This window comes from Fusarium phalaenopsidis, assembly GCF_050370095.1.
Source record: "Fusarium phalaenopsidis strain FUZ10S chromosome Unknown contig_32304, whole genome shotgun sequence".
NCBI lineage: Eukaryota > Fungi > Ascomycota > Sordariomycetes > Hypocreales > Nectriaceae > Fusarium > Fusarium phalaenopsidis.
Genome location: NW_028145404.1, coordinates 3,912,131 through 3,930,326, shown reverse-complemented (window position 1 = coordinate 3,930,326; position 18,196 = coordinate 3,912,131). Strand labels below are relative to the sequence as shown.

Here is an 18,196-nt window from a genome sequence, read left to right as displayed (position 1 = left end):
GCCTCGCCCCCCCCTTGTGGTGGTTTGGCCCGAATGACTGCGGCATGCCCGTGACGTCCGGCCTATGGTGTTGTTGTCCACGCCCAGCCTAGACTGACTGACTGTTAGTCTCATGAGGGCACCCTCGGTTGGTCTAATCGGCGTTTAATAATGGAATTTCCCTTGTTGCCAGATGATGCTGGTCCGCCCCCTCGTTTCCCCTCGTGCGTCGTGTCGTGCCGGAGTCGTAGCATTCAAAGTTAGCAGCTCTCTTGTAGAAGCTGCTGGCCTGCCCCGTTTTTCTCCTTCCCGCCAGAAAAATAAGAAATGTTGTTGTCGCCCCGAAAAAAAAGGTAGCCATCCCCATCTCATTTCTCCTCCCTTTTTCCTTCTCCTTCTTCCTCTCTCAACCCGCAATCCTCCACCACCCGCCATTCCCCCCCAACGACGACACATGGGATTTGCTCAAATTCATCAATTCGACATCCTTTGCCTATCGTAATTATCACCGAATCACCATCATCTGTTGCGCCCGGTGCTGCAGCATCACTCGCCCGCCTCGAATCGATTCCTCCCCCGCGTCCGACCCCCCTTTTCGCCCGCGCAACCCGCATCGCCCGTTTTGGTCGTTGCCCAACTCAAACGTCGTGAGGCTATTCAGAGATCCTGACAGCTCCACCGCCCGCACCCGCCTGCCGCTTCTGGCCACTCACAGCCCGCTTCGCTCCGTTACGCTCCGTCACGCTTTTTTTTCCCGCCTGCAACCAGTTTCTGGCGAGACCCGCGCACCCAAGCTTGGAAGCAATTCTATTCGCTGTACCTGTACCTGTACCCGACCTTTTGGTGCAGCTCCGCGCGACCTAGCGTGTACTGTACCACGTACGTCCACCGCTATTCGCCGCCTTTTCATTCAACCTTTGGTGGTTTGAATCACAGCCTTGCCCGTTTGCGCGCGACACATTGTTCGATTTCCTCTTTGCAGCGCATGCGTGGTTCTTATTTCCTACACGGGTAATAAGCGCCTTTTTCTTCTCTTTTTGCTCCCCACGATTACAGGAGCCCTTTTCAACTTCGCACGCGGTGCATTCAGCTTCCGGACGATTTCAAGACCCTGGATTATTAAACGTCGTTCATTTCCCATCCTTGCCTCGGCATGGCCGCGACAGCTGCCGACACGTCCATGTCGCGATACGACTCGTCAGCCGGCGAGCTGTCCTCGCCGCCTTCGGGCTCTCTCTCAGAGCCTGGCTCCCCATCGCGACAAGCTTCGGATAGTCGCGTCCCCCAAGAATATGACGAGATCGTTGTTGTTTCAAGCGACGGGCAATATCAACACATCGGCCGGAGCCATGGACAAGGCCGGCCCCCGCTTCCCCTGCCACCTCAATCGGGTACGGGGCCTCCCAGGAGATACGCTCTGGTCGACAACCAGTGGGTGCAATTGACGGCTGCAGGTGTCCCCAGAAAGAAGCCCGGCCGCAAGCCGGGAACCATTGTGAAACCTAGAAACTCGGATGGCAACGAAATCGCCAAGGCTGCTCGTAAGCCTCGCAAGCCGCGCGATCCCAATGCACCCCCAATGCAGCGCAAACGCAAGATTGCGCCTGCCGATGCCGACAACGAGATTGCTGCCGATTCAAAGTCCCTGGCTGCTGCTGCATCTTCTGCTTCCCGTCAGCCACGTGTTTCGGATGTCTCAAACGTGTCAGCCTCATCACCCGTTCAACATCACCAGCAACCGGCTTCCGCCCACCAGACCGACCAGCGCTATTCGCCCAAGATTCCCAAACGAGAGCACTTTGGTTCTATGCAAAGCATTTTGAACTCGGATCCTCCGGCCGAGCGACCGTCGTCTCAACCACAGCCCCAATCAAACAATTCCACCTCGATGCCTGTTCGCACCAGCGGCCAAAGTTACGACCCTATCCGTGGAAATTACGATCCCGTTCGCGAGACAATGGTTTCTCATAACCCTTACGGCTCTGCTTCTGGTTCTCCTCGAGCGCCTTCTCAAATGCCAAACCGCTCCCCAACCATTGCAAGCTTACTCGGCGGCGGTGATTCTCGCAGCTCATTCCAACCGGCTTCGAATCAGCCCCGTTTCCAAGCACAAGAGCCCTCGCAACCATCATCCCCCTCAAAGGAACCCCAAGCAATTTCTACACCTACACCATCATCACGATCACTTGCTCAGGAGGCCAAGAAGGACCCGCCTCCACCACCACCTCCTGTCCAGCGCCCAGTTATTAAAGAGTCTAATTTTACAACCATCTCTAACGGCCCTATCAAGCGGTCATCTCCGAAGCAGAAGCCTCATACCGGAGTTTCAACTCCTAAGACCGATAACCTCGACGACATGCAGGAAAGCGAGGGTCGGTCTATTCTCGACTTTGGGCGAGCAAAGCCTGGTGAAGAACTCCAGGCCCCAACCATTGTCCTCAGCGTCCCGATCCAGGCTGGAGAAACAAATCGCTATGTCAACTTTATGCGCATGGCTGAGGAACGATACGGATGGGACGCGCTCCACCCTCGCCTGGCGGCCAACCGGGACCGCAAGGCTCGAATTGCCGCTGCAGCCGCCTCCCTGGAAAAGGCGGAATCTGGCCGCGAATCGGGTGATGAAATGTCCGTTGATCTCTCCGACGCCGAGGCTAGCAACCCCGACAACGGTGGCACCAGCGGCCCCGACGCCCAGGCCAAGCCTAAGAAGAAGCGCAACTTCAAGGAGGATCAGTATGACGTTGACGACGACTTTGTGGACGACTCGGAGCTTCTGTGGGAGGCCCAGGCGGCGGCCAGCCGTGACGGATTCTTTGTCTACTCTGGACCCCTGGTGCCCGAGGTTGAGAAGCCCGCAGCTGGGTATGTATCTCCAAAACTAGCCGATGTTGACCAGTTACTAACAAATCACAGTCACGAAGGTCCTCCTAAGCGTGGACGTGGTGGACGAGGCAGCCGAGGTGGTGGCAGAGGAGCGTCAACTAGAGGCGGAGCTGGCAGTGGCCGCGGAGGAGGCCCTGGATCTCGCGGAGGCTCAGTGACACGAAAGCCTCGCATCACCAAGCAGGAAAAGGCGCAGCGCGAACGCGAAAAGGCTGAGCGTGAAAGCATGGCGCAGCTGGCTAAGACCCCGACCCACGGCTACTCACTCAACCCGACCACTCCTTCATTTGCCGTCAGCGAATTGGGCGCTTAGAGGGCATTGAATACGGCACCAAACGAATTACGCAACGACGAAGCCACATAGCTTCTCACTTTCAAGGCGCGACCTTAATGAAAGGGCCCTGGCCTTGGCTCGCTGCCGTGTACAGGCATCCTCGATACCTCACTTCAGACTTGATTCCGCCTTCTCTTCTTTTCTTTTCTTTGTTTTCATATTCCTGCTTTGCGAAGCATGGCTGGCCCGGCATGGCCTCCTCTTTTTCTTTTCTTTCGAGTTTTTGAATTGTTGGAGAATCGGCGCGTGTGGGATTTCGCATGTATGAAGGGAGAAAACCTACCAGGTCTCGGAATCACGGCGTTCACTGGGTTGTGGATGGATCGATGCAACATGGCAAGAAAGGCACGAAGTGAAGAAAGGATGGGGGGATCTTAGAAGGAATGGGGTTCAGGCTCCTTTTGGAAGGACGAACGGCGACGAGGCGTCACAGTGAGCCACACAGTCTCCCAAGCGAGGAGGCTTATTCCCAGGGGCTAGACAGATGTGTTTAGAGTAGGCGTTGAGTCGAATGAATGTGAAGATGACAAGACGACAGACGGTTAATATTGAAGCACGTTGCGTGATATGTTGTGCGACGCACTCTATGTGAACATCCATGTTGATGAAGCTCATGATGCTCGTCTTGTGCGTTTTGATAACTATATTGATAGAGTTTATGCAACCAATTCTTGTCATGGCTTGAATAAATCAACCAACCTCATCTAGTTGGCACTAATTGAACTCCTCTTCAAGTATCTTGGCTAGATAACCGCTGATAGATAGCCTCAGAACACACACCAAAGAGACAGCAAGGGCTTCTCTGCAAGCACATGCATCCGCCAAGTCGCTTTTTCTCTTCTTTGTCCTATGCTCAGCCTCTCATGATTCAACACCAAAGTAAACCAATCACCCCTACTATTGTTCTCTGCACCTCATGCTATCTCAACTATCTCAAGGTTTCCAAGCCATCTGCTCAACTCTCAAGAAAAAAGCTCCCTCATGCAAGAGTAAACTCGGAAACCTCACCCATCTCGTTGGCCTGCTGATCGCCGACCTTGTAAGAGGCCCGCCATCGGAGCTTGGCCGAGGTGACCTTTTGGGCGTGGTTGCCCGCGTGCCAGACCTGGACTTCTTGGGTGATGCCTCGGGCCTGCTTGGGAGCGAGGTCACGCCCAGTCTGAGGCTTAAGTTGAAGCTCGTAGCCCTAGTATCGGGTTAGCTTGGTGTTCTGAATGGTCGATAAGAGTAATGCATACCTTAGTCACGGCAAGCTGGAAGTGAAGCTCGCTGATGGGTTGGGCTATGTTGTTGGAAAAGGCAAATACGATATTGATGGCGTTGGCGGCGGCAGGTGACCGGGTGGCACGAAGCTCGATACGGAGGTTCGTGTTGCTGACGGTTGCCTGATGCTCCTTGGGCTTGGCAGGCTCAGGAGGCAGCGCCGAAGAGAAGCTCCATTCGTCATCGTCATTGGAAGCGGCTGGAGCCTGCGGCGGGGCGGGAGAAGCCCGCTGCGAGCTGGAAAGGCCGGCGCTGAGAGCAGCAAAAGGATCAGAGGCGGGCTGGGGCGGAGGCGCGTGGACAGACTGCTGAAGTAGAGAGGGCTGTGGTGTAGCTGACTGGGACGCGGGCTGTGAGAAGGAGGCGAATTGCGAGAAAGGGGGAGGAGTTGGTGTTGACACAGGACCCTTTGCCGAGTTGTCTTGGGTTAGGGAAGAGAGCAGAGCAGGGCCGGGGATGTCTGGGATGGTGGTTAGCAATCTGATATAATGCGTTGTCGCTGCTTTGAAGCCAAGACTTACTCTGATTTGCGCCGAATCCAAGAGCGATGCCGCCGCCCTGTCCAAAACTGCCCGAATCTCCTCCAATATCCAGTCCAAGGAGATCATTCTCGATACCAGCAGCGCCAGAAGCTGGCGCAGGGGTGCTGCTCGACTGGGCGCCATTGCCATTGGACGCGTCGCCGTCAAAGTCGATGAGCGATAGCTCGTTGGCCGCACTCGATGAAGCTGCTGCAGCCCCTGAAGTGGAGGGAGGAGGAGCGCCAGCAGCAACCTTGGCCGCGCCCGCCAAGTCGCCCTTCTTCATCAACTTATACCGCTCCACCGTCCGATGTATGCTGTCATTAATCTCCAAGAGTTTGGCCACAGCCTCGTGGTCATCCGACTCTTCCTCGCACATCTTCTGGATCTTGGGTTGGGCGCTCTGAAGGGCAGCGGCCAACTCGCTAAAGACATCGCCATCCTGCATCTTATCGCCCTCCTGGAAGGCCTCCAACCGCTCCTCCAGTAACCGCGCCTTGGCCTGGATCTTGCCGACCTCCTCGGCAGCTTTTGCGCGGTAGTCTGTCTTGGATCGCGTATCATAACCAGCCATGATCTTCATGAGACGGTTGGCCTCTTGGAGATCCTCAGGGGTTCCACGTCGAATGAGCTCTTGAAGCTTGGCCGATTGCGCCTCGCGTTCCTCCTCTTCCATCTCCTCGGCAGATTGTAAATTCTAATAGACAGGGTGAGTATGCGATATAGCTGGTTTGGGCGATTGGTCACTTACATCACTGGGGTTAAGAACAGCAGCATCTTCTCTCCGCACTTCGGGAAAGACATAACCCTTATAACTCAGCAACCGGTGCATATCCCTGATGAAGCCCAGATCCTCCTTGTATCGACTCGTCTCGCATATCGTTCCTCGCCACTCTTCAATCGCCTCGAGTATCTTGGCCTGCACACGGGTCGGCCGAATCGGGGGCCGTTCCGGAAACCTCCTGACAAGCTCATTGAGAAACTCTTTGGTGCCGATCTGCAGATGGAAGGGGTATCCACAGTTCTTGACGCAGATATCGAGCAGGCCGAGGGCCAGCAGGGCAACGTTGGGGTTGCGGTTGTTGATGTATCCGACAATGGCAGTGGCGGCTTCACGAGGGGCGCTGCCCTTTTTGGAGTTGATGAGGTCCGAGATCTCGAGGTTGAGGGCGAGATTGGGCTCGTAGTTCTCGGGACTGCAGGCCGCCTGGATAAAGCGCTGCAGCTGTGAGGGGGTGCGGCCGGAACCAGCATATTCCCCCCAGCGGTCGCGAGCTCCGGCGCGAGCAGAGGCGGCTTCCATGGTATATAGCTGGTGTTGAAGAGGCGATATACACGGAAGCTATTCGAGCAGGCGGATCGGATTGCGCGCGCTGGCTAGACGGTACGACACAATTCGAATACGAGAGTGAGCTGGTCGTAAGGCGGATAGAAGCCGGCGGGGGGAGGAAGGCAGGGTATAGAGCTCGAGGCCGATGGGATGTGGATCAGGCTGTTGGAATGGAAGCCTGAAGTTGAAGGAGTAGTATCAAGGGAACGAACAGGTTGAAGCTGCTAACCCTGTGACCGTCGCTGGAGCCTGTAGCTGTCGACGTGGTTGCAGGACTCGAGTCGACCTGGCTTGAAGGCAACAAACAAGGGGGTTATTGAGAGACTGACAGCTTGCGCTAAAGAGGCACCCAACGTGGACCTGGACCGTGGATGGACATGATGTGCTGAGAACGTGGCACTGTGGCTTCCGCCGTAGGTAGAGTGGAGAGCGGAGAGTGGCTGCAAGGCATCGGTGCGTTGAATGTTCCGTTCCGATAATTGATACCAATTACAGCGGCTTCCAGGGGACCTTGGTGCTGAAAGAGCTTCCCGACGGGTGCTAGGGACCCCTGACGTGCTGCAGCCCATTAGTATTTGCCCCTCCATTGAACCCCGCCATGATTCTAGAGGTCGAAACCCAATACAGAAAGAATCTTGGGGAAAAGTAAAAAATAAAATAAATATCGTCACGACATCCACCATTTCCACCTTGGATCAGCACCTAACGGCTACCTCACGCCATTAACTCTCCAGTAGCATAATCATCAAACGTCGATCATGGTCCGTCACAAGAAAGACTTCAACCCCAAGGGAAAGAAGGGAGGACATGGTCCCCCGCGCCCTCGAGCACCCCGCAACAATGACGGAGACGGCCCTTCGTCACGTCCAGCCTTCAAGGCCGCCTGCTGGGACCTCGGCCACTGCGACCCCAAGCGATGCTCCGGAAAGAAGCTTATGAAGCTCGGCATGATGCGCGACCTCCACCTCGGCCAGCGCCACAACGGCGTCATCATCACCCCCAACGGCAAGCACGTCGTCTCCCCCGCCGACCGCGAGCTCATGGACCAGTATGGCGCTGCAGTTGTGGAGTGCTCCTGGGCGAGGACGAAGGAGGTTCAGTGGAACAAGGTTGGAGGAAAGTGTGAGCGCTTGCTGCCGTACCTCGTCGCTGCGAACACCGTCAACTACGGCAAGCCCTGGCGGTTGAACTGTGTCGAGGCTCTCGCGGCAGCTTTTTATATCTGTGGACACGCGGACTGGGCGGAGCAGATTCTAGAGCCTTTTTCGTACGGACCGTCATTCCTCGAAATCAACTCCAGCCTGCTCAAGCGCTATGCCGCATGTACCGACGAGGCCAGTGTGAAGAAGACTGAGGAGGAGTGGATGGAGCAGCTGGAGAGGGAATACACCGAGAGCAGGGAAGAGGGTAACGATGATATTTGGGCCACCGGAAACACTAACCGAAGACGCATGGATCCCTCCGACGATGACGATGACGAAGAGGATGATGACGAAGAGGGCTCCGACAAGGACGACGAGGGCAGCATAGATGGCATATACCTGGGCAAGAAACCACAGAAGCCAAGTGCGCAAGAAGAGGAAGAGGAGGAAGAAAAGGACCGTTATGCAATATCCGACGACTCGGATGATGAAGACGCAATGGCCGAGATCCGTCGCAAGGTCCTTGCCTCAAAGACCTTTATAAACCCCAACCAAGACGACGACAAGAAGCCCGCCACCATCCCGAACCCTCATCAACAGCAGCAACAGTTCAAGCCTGCCACGGATGTGCAGCCAGACTCGGACAATGGTGACAGCGACGACGATGAGGATGACGAGTTTGACAACATCATTGAGGCTACTCCCGTGACGGACCGTATTGGCTTGGCGAAGCTGGAGAAGGAGCGTTCTCAGGCTACGGTCACTACGAGGACCTTTTCATCAAATGCTGTTGGGGCGCCGTATAGACGGTGATATGGGGAGATGTGAGAGAAAAGGGGGCCGGGTTGAGGAGATGGTCTCAACGAGATGACAAAACAAAGGCCATCCTCGATGTGATTTACGAAAGCATGAGAATGTAGGGGTAAAAGCTGGAAATATGAATCATGATCTATTAATCTCGACATCTTTACATAAATATTGAGATTTTGATATATATCGCCTCCATCCATCCATACCACCCTTTTCATACATGACCCCCCTTATTCCCTTCATCAGACCATGCTTCATTTAACTAGTCATACATGTCTCCTCCTCTAGGGAAGAGTCTCTCTACTTTTGCGATTTCGTACACTACACTTTTTTACACTCTTGTTCTTACAGTGTGCGCTTCTCCTTGAGGACCTCGTATGTCTGGATCTGGTCGTCGATCTCGAGGTCCTGGAAGTCGTCGAAGCCGATACCGCACTCGGTGCCCTTGCCCATCTCCATGACGTCCTTCTTGACGTGCTTTAGCGTGTCGATTTTGCCTGGAAACGAGTTAGCACAGGAACAAATACTCCAAGTTGGGTCTCCCTAAAAAACAAGACGAGAGAAAAGGGGGTTCAATAGGGGGCAAAAACTGACCTTCATAAACGACCTCGCCGGCTCGGATCACCTTGACCATCGAGGTACGCTTGATGGATCCGTTGCGAATCTTGCAGCCGGCAATGGTCTTCTGCACACGCTTCTTGATGTTGATGGCAAACAGCTGCAGCACGTCGGCCTCGCCCAGGACCTTGTGCGAGATCTTGTAGGGCAGGAGGTCCGAGAGGGCGGCCTTGACGTCGTCCACCACGTGGTAGATGACGCTGTGGTCGATGATGCGCACGCCCGCCTCGTCTGCACGGTGACGGATGTGGGGGAGGATGGTGTTGTTGAAGTTGATAATTATACTCTTGGACGCGGCCGCGTGGTCGACGTCGTACTCGGAGATGAGACCGACAGAGGATCGCAGGATCTTGGACTGGACTTCGTTGCTGCCCAGCTCCTGGACGGTGCTGCATACCGCCTCCACCGAGCCGGCCACGTCGGCCTTGACGATGAAGTTCTGGAAGATGATACCGGGCTCCGACTCGCCGGCTTCCGCCTCGATGCCCTCAGCTTCTGCAGCAGCGGCTGCCTCTTCTGCTGCGGCCTTCTCGCGCTGACGATGCTCCTGCTCGGCAAGCTGTTGCGAGCTCTCTTCTCTCTCGGCCATCTCCTGGCGATATTCAACCGCCGTCTTGGCCTTGCTCTCGTCAGGAGCCTGGATGACCTGTTCACCAGCCTCGGGAAGGTCACGCCAGCCGAGGACCTGGACAGGGGTTCCAGGTGGTGCTTCAGGGATCTCAGCACCAGCTTCGTTGCGGAGGCCACGGACCTTGGCCCACGTCTTACCGGCGACAATGTAGTCACCAAGACGCAATGTTCCTCGCTTGACGAGTACCGAGGCGACCTTGCCAGTCTGCTTGACGCTGGATTCGAGGATCCAACCTTCAGCCATACCGTCGGTCTCTGCGCGAACGTCGAGGATTTCAGACAGGGTGACAATGTTCTCCTCAAGGTCTTCCATGCCCTTGCCGGTCTTGCCACTGACTGGGACCACCTGAACATCGCCTCCAAACTCCTCAAGCTCGACTCCATTGCGGGAGAGATCGAGCTTGACCTGTTCGACCCGGGCGTCCTCCTTGTCGATCTTGTTGATGGCGACAATGATGGGTACCTTGGCAGCTGTAGCGTGCTTCAGGGCCTCGATCGTCTGAGGCATGACACTATCGTCGGCGGCCACAACTAGAACCACGATATCGGTGACATTGGCACCTCTTTGACGCATGGACAAGAAGGCGGCGTGACCTGGAGTGTCGAGGAATGTGATTTGCTTCCCAGATGACATCTGAACCACAAAGGCACCAATGTGCTGTGTAATGCCACCATGTTCCTGAGCAGCAATTGACGACTTGCGAAGCCAGTCAAGGAGAGTTGTCTTTCCGTGATCGACGTGGCCCATGATGGTGACCACAGGAGGACGACTAGGTAACGAGGATGGATCCTCTGCCGCAGGTCGAGGCCGTAGATCTCGCTGAGAACCAGTGTCGACGGTGGGATCAAATCCATACTCCTGAGCAACGAGAGCTGCCGTGTCACCAGTCATGATGGTGTCGTTGGTGAGCTCCTCGAAGCCCATGGTCTCGAGGTCATGCAGAAAGTCTGAACTCCGAATCTGGAGCGCCTGTGCCAGGTTGGCCACGCTGATGTACTCGGGGAGGAAGATGGGCACTGGCGCATTATTGGCCTCTTCCTCAAGACGCTTCTTGGCATCCTTTTCAGCCTTCTTGCGCTGCCTCAACTCCCATCGGCGAATGGAGTCCTCGTCCCAGTCCTCGTCGTCGTCCTGCTGCTTTCGCACATTCTTCGGGCGCTTGCCCTTCTTGCCTCGTCGATCATCAACCTCCTCCTCGGCCTCGAAACGGGACTTGCGCCTTGGTTGCTGCTCCTGCGGCGTTTGAAGATCCTGGGACCAAAAATCTTGGACTGCATCAGGCGAAACCTGCGGGCTGCTAGATTTAGAGGTAGTGCCGGGCTTGCCACGGAAGCCGCTGACTCTAGTCTCAAGTGCGTCCCAGAAATCGCCTTCTTTCTCCTCAGTGCTGTCGCTTGTCGTTCGCGCGGCACGCTTCATCTCCCCCCAAGCGGCCTCCCCGGTGGGCCTCTCAGGTGTTACAGGTGCCTTTGGCAGTTGCTTCTCCACGGGTTTGGCCTGGGACTGTGGCTCGCGAGTTGGTAATTGCGTGTCAATCTTGCGAGAGCTGAAAGCCCCCCAGGCAGGGGCAGCTGGTTTTTCAGGCTCATTGCTGGACCAAGCCTTGGGCGTCGCCACTGGAGCGGGGGTACGGTCCGTCTTGAAAGCCTCTGCAAGAGCCGACGAAAGGGCAGCCCTATTCTCGGCCCTGTCTTCAGCCTTATTTTGGCGCTTCTGCTTCTGCTTCTTGTTCTTCTTCTTCTTTTTGTCCTGCTCCTGACTTGCCAAGGCTGTCTGGGGAGGATCGGGGACCTTTGCGACGGGAGCCGGCTTCTTGGGGGCGAGTCCCATCTTGCTACGAGCTTCGAGCTCATGGGGGAGAAGTGAAGTGGGTTTGGCAGTGTCCGGTGTTGATTTGGCGACTCCAAAAGAACCAAAAGACCCTGCTCCAGCCCCGAATCCTCCAGGAAAACCACTGCCCGGGAAGCCTCCCGGCTTGGGAGGGGATCCTTTATCGTCCGGCCGATGAAGCGGGGAGCTCGTCGAAAGGGCTCGCACGCCCAGAGACTGCGTAGAATGGCATGATAATACCCCAGGCGTCCCGGCTGATATTATAGAAGTTGATACATGGCGATCTCTGAGCTGTGCTTCCCTCGGCGAAAGCTTGAGACGGCAGTAGGCGCAAACGAAGGAATTACCGCGTCCCTAGAACTGAATTAGACAATTGGCAATTGAGAGACCATCCAACGTATTCACCTGCAAGGCACGGGCTCTTAACATTGCCACGATAAGAGATTGACAGACTGGGGGCAAGTCTGTCTCGACATTTGGCGTGATGGTGGGTAGTGCTCAGATCTCGAGCTCGAGTGCCATTCATCATCGGCTCGGCAGAAGCAGACCCGGCTTTTTTTCAGCCACACCCAGCCGCGTCGGCGTTGGGATTGTCCGCCACATCCACGACACCAAATAGCGAGCAGGTGATTTCGAAGGATGACAATGAATGAATCAAAATAAGAGGTAAACTTGTAAAATTAAATGCTTTTGATTTATATAGGTTTGTGTATGTAGCATGGAGTTTTTGAAACCTGGCCCGGCTCAATTGATGCGCGCATGGGCAAGAGACACCTGTTGGGCATGACAAGGTCTGTCCCGACATTTTTGTGGACCACCATTGCTCATCTCTAGACAACACATTTCACAACTCTTTAACACCCACAATCTCTTTAGCCTCAAACAACTCCAACCTCCAACGCTCGGTCCAGAGCCAAAGACCATCCAATATGGCTCCGAATAAGAGAGCGGCCAAGTCAAAACCCGCCAATTCCTCACCAAAGGATGGCGCACCCCCTTCACCTTTCAAGCAGCCCCCGGAAGTCCTGGAGCCCTTCATCAGCTCCCTCTCGGAGAAGCATGTCTACATCACCCATGTCGACTCCAAGCCCGCCGAACTGAAGCGCAAGATCTTTATGGTTCCTGTCGGCATGAACATCGTCGTCGTCTTGCTCTTTGTCCTGCGCATGTACTGGATCGTCCCCTGGTACTGGAAGCTCATCATGACGGGCCTTGGTCATGACAATGAGACAACCTTGAACACGGCTGACTCGACATGGTCCGAGATTTCTTGGGAGATTGGTAGACGCGCCTTTACCATGATGGTCGACTTCATCCTCCTTATTTTCGTCTGGCCCTGGCCCGTCGAGTTCGTCGCCGGACAGGCTCGTGGAAACCCGTGCCAGTGGAGATGGCAGGTCGGCTTCCGCGCAAAGGAGATCTACGTGCGCCGCAGCCGGGAATGGGACCAGGTCATCAAGGATCTCTTCGCCGACGAGGATTCTCAGAAGATCCTCTTCGCCTACATACAACAGGCGACATCTCCTATGCTCCAGGAGCAAAAGACTGGCTACCTCCTCATGAACGGCCAGTGGGACCTCGACTGGGCGCGCATGATCCTGGCTCACCGAATGGTCGACAAGAAGGAAATCGCCCTGGATGCCTTCAAGAACGTTGTTCTGGTGCACCACCCCGACTTCGGCTGGATGTCCTACGATCCGCGAGGTCCCGCTGCCTCGAGCGAGGACGAGCGACGCCGCCAGGTCTTTGCCTTTAGGGATGCGCTCGTGGAGCTTGGAAAGGAGGATTTGTTCTATCGCTGGATTGAGATTGTGCAATACGAGGCGACGCAGCCTGGCGGCTTTGGACCTGAGAAGCAGGAGGCTGCGGCCAAGAGAATCCGGGAGCTGTTTGAGGCCCAGAACATTAACTTTGATGAGCTTTGGAGGAAGAGCGTTGGACCAATTCCATCTTGAGCGAGGGTGGCAGGCAGGCAGAGTCGCATTGTATTATACACTATCCAACTATGTAGAGAATATCACCAAAACCGGGCGACATGGATATCGAAAAGCAGCTCAGCAAAAGGAGACAGGCGCAAAGCTTGTAAATACAAAAAGGAGAAGAGAAACAAAACACGAATATCAGTTTTGATGAAAACACCAAAAAAGAAATTATTCGCCCTGCTCCCGCTCTCACTCAGCGTCGAGACTACAGCGCGCCCTTGCTTTCGCGAAGTATTTGTTTTCACCGGAGTCCAGCCTCGAAAGCTGTCCGTCTAAGGCGGGCGTCCCCGGTGGTCCTTAGCCGGCTCAGTCCAGGGGCTGGCGGTGTTTATGAGAACGGCGCCCGGCACCGACCTAGGCTCGAACTCACGACCTGGGCAGCCTACCCCGTCGGGTAGCTGGTTCCAGACCACAAGCTCTACTGCTAGGCCAGTTACCGACCGACCTGTCCGCTGTTGCCAGATGCTCCGGGGTTTTGAATGATAAAGGTAGCTGCGTTGGGGCGGGGTTGGCTGGCTGGCAGCTGGCTGACAGCTGGCTGACAGCTGCGCACCCTGTCGGCCATCACGAGGGCAGCATCACCGCATATACCCAAGGCGCCACAGCGGGTGGCCCGTACTCGAAGCGAAAGCTGCCCAAAGGGGAAGGGATGTCAGCCCAGGCCAAACCCAACAACGTTTCTGTCCTTAGTCGGTCATGTAAAATGGACAGACGACAGGATCTCAAGACAATGACCATACCAGGAGGTACGCCGACCTTTTCCGAGCCATTTCAACCAGTTGACATGTCTGATAGGTTTGATATGACCATCATGAACGCGAGGAGCCATGGTCACTTGACATGATTCCAATGTGGTATGTCATGCCACAACTTGATATCCAAATAACCCAATCTGCCCAGGCACCCCTGACTTCAGGAGGCAGGGCTAAGCGCGATCAGGGGCAATGACGGGAGCCAAGAGTTGCATTCACACCCTTGGAATTACTCGCTCAAGTCGATGGAAGGATAATTCGATGTAGTTACGGCGGATGTGGCTCGCGAATCGGTTTAGGGCGTCAAATCGGTGCATCAAGATTTGCAGAGGATATCGGTCGACAGGATGGACATCGAAGGAGGTTTGCTAGCAGTGAGCACCGTATTATACCTGCAGATTAGAAATTGGGGTATTTGAAGCATGCTGAGCATGTCCTGGTCACAATCTCATCGAGGTTAATGGATGGCTTGAGGTGAATTTGATGAGATGAAGTTGAAATTGTGTGTGGTGGTGTTTCTTGGCTTTGTGGCTGACTAAGAGCCCAGATTAGCGCATTGCGGCGAGTGGGTGGCACGTGCGGAGAATCCTGGCTCCAGTCCTTTCCTGATGGGGCCATGCTATGTGCTGAGGTACGTACCGTGTACGTAGGGCGGTGAAACAGCTTGCGTTTAGAGGGAAACATGAGAGAGCTCCGGAGAGCCAAGCTGGCAGGATGTATTGGGGAATGAGGCTGAGATAAAGGGAGGCTTGGAGCTGTAGGTGGGGAGCCGACTATCTACACTGAGGGAGAATGCTGACTGTACTCTCCCTCCAAGAGGAGAATCCTGCGCGAGATCCATCAATCTATCCGCAGCCTGGTGTGGACTCGGCGATTGCTGTTCCTGGATGTTACAGGTAGAGAGTCGTGTGCGAGCTGTCACAGTCTAGATCCCTTCACGCGACTTGAGATTCAAGCTCTTGACCTTGTGAGATGCTTCGGGAACGGTGTAAAAATTGTGTAAATGAGGACATTCGTGTTTAAAGTTGACAGACGACTTAAAAAAAGACCCAATATCTCGTATTCCCTCGTCTCCTTCCCTGCATTATCCTCGGCTTCGTTCCTGCTCCCTTCCTTCAAGAGGTCACTCACAGGCAGGCGTCCTATCACGCCCTGCGCTGATGCGGAAAATCCCCCTCGCCGGCCGCCAGCGTGTATGTACCTTGGCTCTGCCTTGAGCAGATACATCATCTCATCAGGCTTCAGCTTCTAGACCGAGGTGCACTCTGCACTCTTTTTTTGCTCACCGCCGCCAAGCTTGCTGTTCTTCCTCTTACTAGCACTCGCCAACCCGTTAAAAGCCGTTGAAGCTTGTCCCGTTACTACGGATCATCGTCGGCTGAGAAGCGACAATCAACCAACCAACCCCTGCTCTAGCGTCCCCCAAGAAGCCAGGTCAGTCAGTATTTTTCTCGCCGCGACATTGACATTGGCAAGGCAAGGAGCATTCAAACAAGACGAGACAGGCCAAAACAGCTTCCTCCTCTGCCCTCGGCTTGCCGTTTCGTGCTGTGCTAGGGCCCCCTTTGTCTACCTGCTTAACTGTCACTGGCTGGGTGGCTTCCAGAGCTAACAGACAGACCCAGTCCAAAACCCCTAATTCTTGGGCGCGCCAACCCACCCCATTCAGCCCAGCCCAGGCCAGTCAATCAAGTTCCCGGCCATCAGATTGCCCCTTCAACGTCGCCTCGACAAACCACTTCTCCCGAATAGCCTCGCTCGCTCCGACTCGACTCGGCTCGGTTCCTCTTCCTCCCACCGTCAAATACCCCATCCACCCATCCTCTTCGACATGTCATCGGGATTGACGCGACGCCGTGGTGCGGGCGGCGCAGGTCCCTCAGCTGAGGGAGACGCCAGCAACGGTTCTGGCCCCAGAACGAGCACCCCCAACACCAGGGACAGCGGCCCCGAGACGAGCTACGAGAACACCGAGAATGGCCACAAGATCGCATTCGACCCTCGAGACATTAGTGAGAGCGCTGAGCGAAGCAAGCAGCCCAAGCTCACCCTTATGGAGGAGGTTCTGCTGCTTGGTCTCAAGGATAAGCAGGTAGGCACATGCACCAAAACTGCTTCAGGGCAGCTGTCCTGTTTTGCCTCAGGAGCACGATCCTGACAACAATTCTTTAGGGCTACCTCTCTTTCTGGAACGACAACATTTCCTACGCCCTCCGAGGATGCATCGTCATCGAGCTCGCCTTCCGTGGTCGCATCGCAATGGAGAAGGATGCTTCCAGGCGACGATTCCCTCTCGCAGACCGCAACATCGAAGTCATAGATGACACCCTCACCGGCGAGGTCCTCCTCGACGAAGCCCTCAAGATGATGAAGCAGAGCGAAAAGATGAGCGTCGCAACCTGGATTGACCTGATGAGCGGTAAATAGCCCTGCCCTGGCTGACGAGTCTCGAATTCTCCTCGCTAACGACCCCTTTCTTTGGCATGCAGGCGAGACATGGAACCTGATGAAGATCGGATACCAGCTCAAGCAGGTCCGAGAGCGCCTTGCCAAGGGCCTCGTCGACAAGGGAATCCTTCGCACCGAGAAGCGCAACTTCCTGCTCTTTGACATGGCCACCCACCCCGTCGCCGATGGTGGCGCCAAGGAGGAGATCCGTCGCCGCGTCCGCAACATCCTCACCCAAAGAACCGTCGTCCTCAACGGTAGCCAGTTCCTCCCCGAGTCGCTCGAGTTCCGCTACACACGCAGCATCGCCATGGTTTGCGCCGCCTACGCCGCTAACGTCCTCGAGAATGCCTTGTCGACCCTTGGCCACGAGGCCCGTGAGAGGGCCTTTGCGCAGACAGATGATCTGCTCGCTGACTACAGCCAGTGGCCGTTTGGCAAGAAGGCTGTGCAGAATGGCATTGGAGCCAACCTGCCCCAGGCGATTGCAGATGTAGGTTATTCTTGACTCGCACGCACCGCAGAGCTAACACTGTCACAGGAGGTCAACAGCGGCAAGGACAAGGAGCTTCAACTCGAGGTTGTTGCGGCCTGTTTGAGCGTCTTCACCCGACTCGACTCCCTCCTATAGACGTACTCATCTAGGCCACATGCGTGTCGCCATCATTGAGCATCACGCCTTGGTAACACCCAACCAACTTCCGATTTGCGCCCAGGCCAAGCCAAACCCTTTCTCTCGAGGCCTCCGTTCCGCCGACCTCACCCGCCTCTATAGTTCTCACGAATTAACGACAACAGCCTCGCCGCTCCCGTCAGGGGGAGTATGGCGAGGACCCACGAACCTACATCACCTACCACATGGAGCAATCGAAGGAAATTCCGGGGTCTTGACTTTGGCGCAACGGGACCAGGGCGCAGCTTTCTCTTGACCAGGGCACGCCGAGGACTCGGCTCAACTGCTCTGCCATTCATTGCTGAAGGGCCTGTCATGGATGTTTTACTGGTGGTGTTGGTGGTGGCCCGCATACTCCCGGCCCCTATGCCCTTTTTTTTTAATGTCTTTTTTTGTTCTTCTTCGTTTTTTTTTTTATCTTGGTCGAGACTCATCTATTCTTCCGTTGTTTTTGGGAAACAAAAAGAAGAGGGACGGAAATGACAGTGTTTGTGTATGTATGTGTGTTTAGGAAGGCAAAGGAAGGGGGGAGCCCATAGGTTGATACGATACGTGAAGCGTACTAAAGTCAAAGCCGTGCTGTTTGTCGTTGATTTTTTTTGGGGGTGGGAGGAGGAGGGAGGGAGGAGGGGGTTTCTGCTGATAAACTGTTGTAATGAGAAGAAAACAAAAGGGGGCAGATATGCTCTCTCTCTCTCATGGAACACGGGCGTCTTTTTTCTGAAAGAGTGGATTCTGTGGTGTCTTTCCTTTCAGTGGTGATGTTGGTGATGGCTTCAAGATCGGTGTCATTGGGACAGATGAGAACATGGTATGGACGGATGTGATCTTGAGGGGGAATTTGCACACCAAGGCAAGGATTCGTTCTGCATTAAACGGCGCGTTCAAGGCACGCTCTCTCATTCATGTTGATCAAGGGGGAAAACGTTCCACTATGTGCTATATGCAATGCCTTGCCTTACAAAGATGAATCTCTGCGCGCCGCTCCTTCGATGCATCA

The 18,196-nt window shown here is 55.1% G+C and overlaps 6 protein-coding genes across 6 annotated transcripts; 4 read left to right on the top strand and 2 right to left on the bottom strand.

Moving 5' to 3' along the window:
- Positions 1-1,132: 1,132 nt before the first annotated feature.
- LRP88_10486 (uncharacterized protein) lies at positions 1,133-3,175 on the top strand (the record flags this gene model as incomplete). The annotated part of the gene is made up of 2 exons (XM_083246944.1): positions 1,133-2,841; positions 2,893-3,175. The coding sequence occupies 2 exons, from the start codon at positions 1,133-1,135 to the stop codon at positions 3,173-3,175; spliced, it is 1,992 nt and encodes a 663-aa protein (XP_083098057.1).
- A 1,000-nt stretch (positions 3,176-4,175) lies between these two features.
- On the bottom strand, positions 4,176-6,283 carry LRP88_10485 (VHS domain-containing protein; the record flags this gene model as incomplete). Its single annotated transcript, XM_083246943.1, has 4 exons — positions 4,176-4,382; positions 4,435-4,919; positions 4,981-5,677; positions 5,732-6,283. The coding sequence occupies 4 exons, from the start codon at positions 6,281-6,283 to the stop codon at positions 4,176-4,178; spliced, it is 1,941 nt and encodes a 646-aa protein (XP_083098056.1).
- A 785-nt stretch (positions 6,284-7,068) lies between these two features.
- LRP88_10484 (ribosome biogenesis protein TSR3) lies at positions 7,069-8,265 on the top strand (the record flags this gene model as incomplete). The annotated part of the gene is made up of 1 exon (XM_083246942.1): positions 7,069-8,265. One exon carries the CDS (start codon positions 7,069-7,071, stop codon positions 8,263-8,265), a length of 1,197 nt encoding a protein of 398 aa, XP_083098055.1.
- A 342-nt stretch (positions 8,266-8,607) lies between these two features.
- Positions 8,608-11,770, bottom strand: LRP88_10483 (translation initiation factor 2; the record flags this gene model as incomplete). The annotated part of the gene is made up of 3 exons (XM_083246941.1): positions 8,608-8,759; positions 8,857-11,695; positions 11,747-11,770. 3 exons carry the CDS (start codon positions 11,768-11,770, stop codon positions 8,608-8,610), a joined length of 3,015 nt encoding a protein of 1,004 aa, XP_083098054.1.
- Positions 11,771-12,270: 500 nt separating this feature from the next.
- LRP88_10482 (uncharacterized protein) lies at positions 12,271-13,296 on the top strand (the record flags this gene model as incomplete). The annotated part of the gene is made up of 1 exon (XM_083246940.1): positions 12,271-13,296. One exon carries the CDS (start codon positions 12,271-12,273, stop codon positions 13,294-13,296), a length of 1,026 nt encoding a protein of 341 aa, XP_083098053.1.
- Positions 13,297-15,906: 2,610 nt separating this feature from the next.
- On the top strand, positions 15,907-17,154 carry LRP88_10481 (Golgi phosphoprotein 3-domain-containing protein; the record flags this gene model as incomplete). Its single annotated transcript, XM_083246939.1, has 4 exons — positions 15,907-16,167; positions 16,248-16,494; positions 16,565-17,016; positions 17,068-17,154. 4 exons carry the CDS (start codon positions 15,907-15,909, stop codon positions 17,152-17,154), a joined length of 1,047 nt encoding a protein of 348 aa, XP_083098052.1.
- Positions 17,155-18,196: the final 1,042 nt, after the last annotated feature.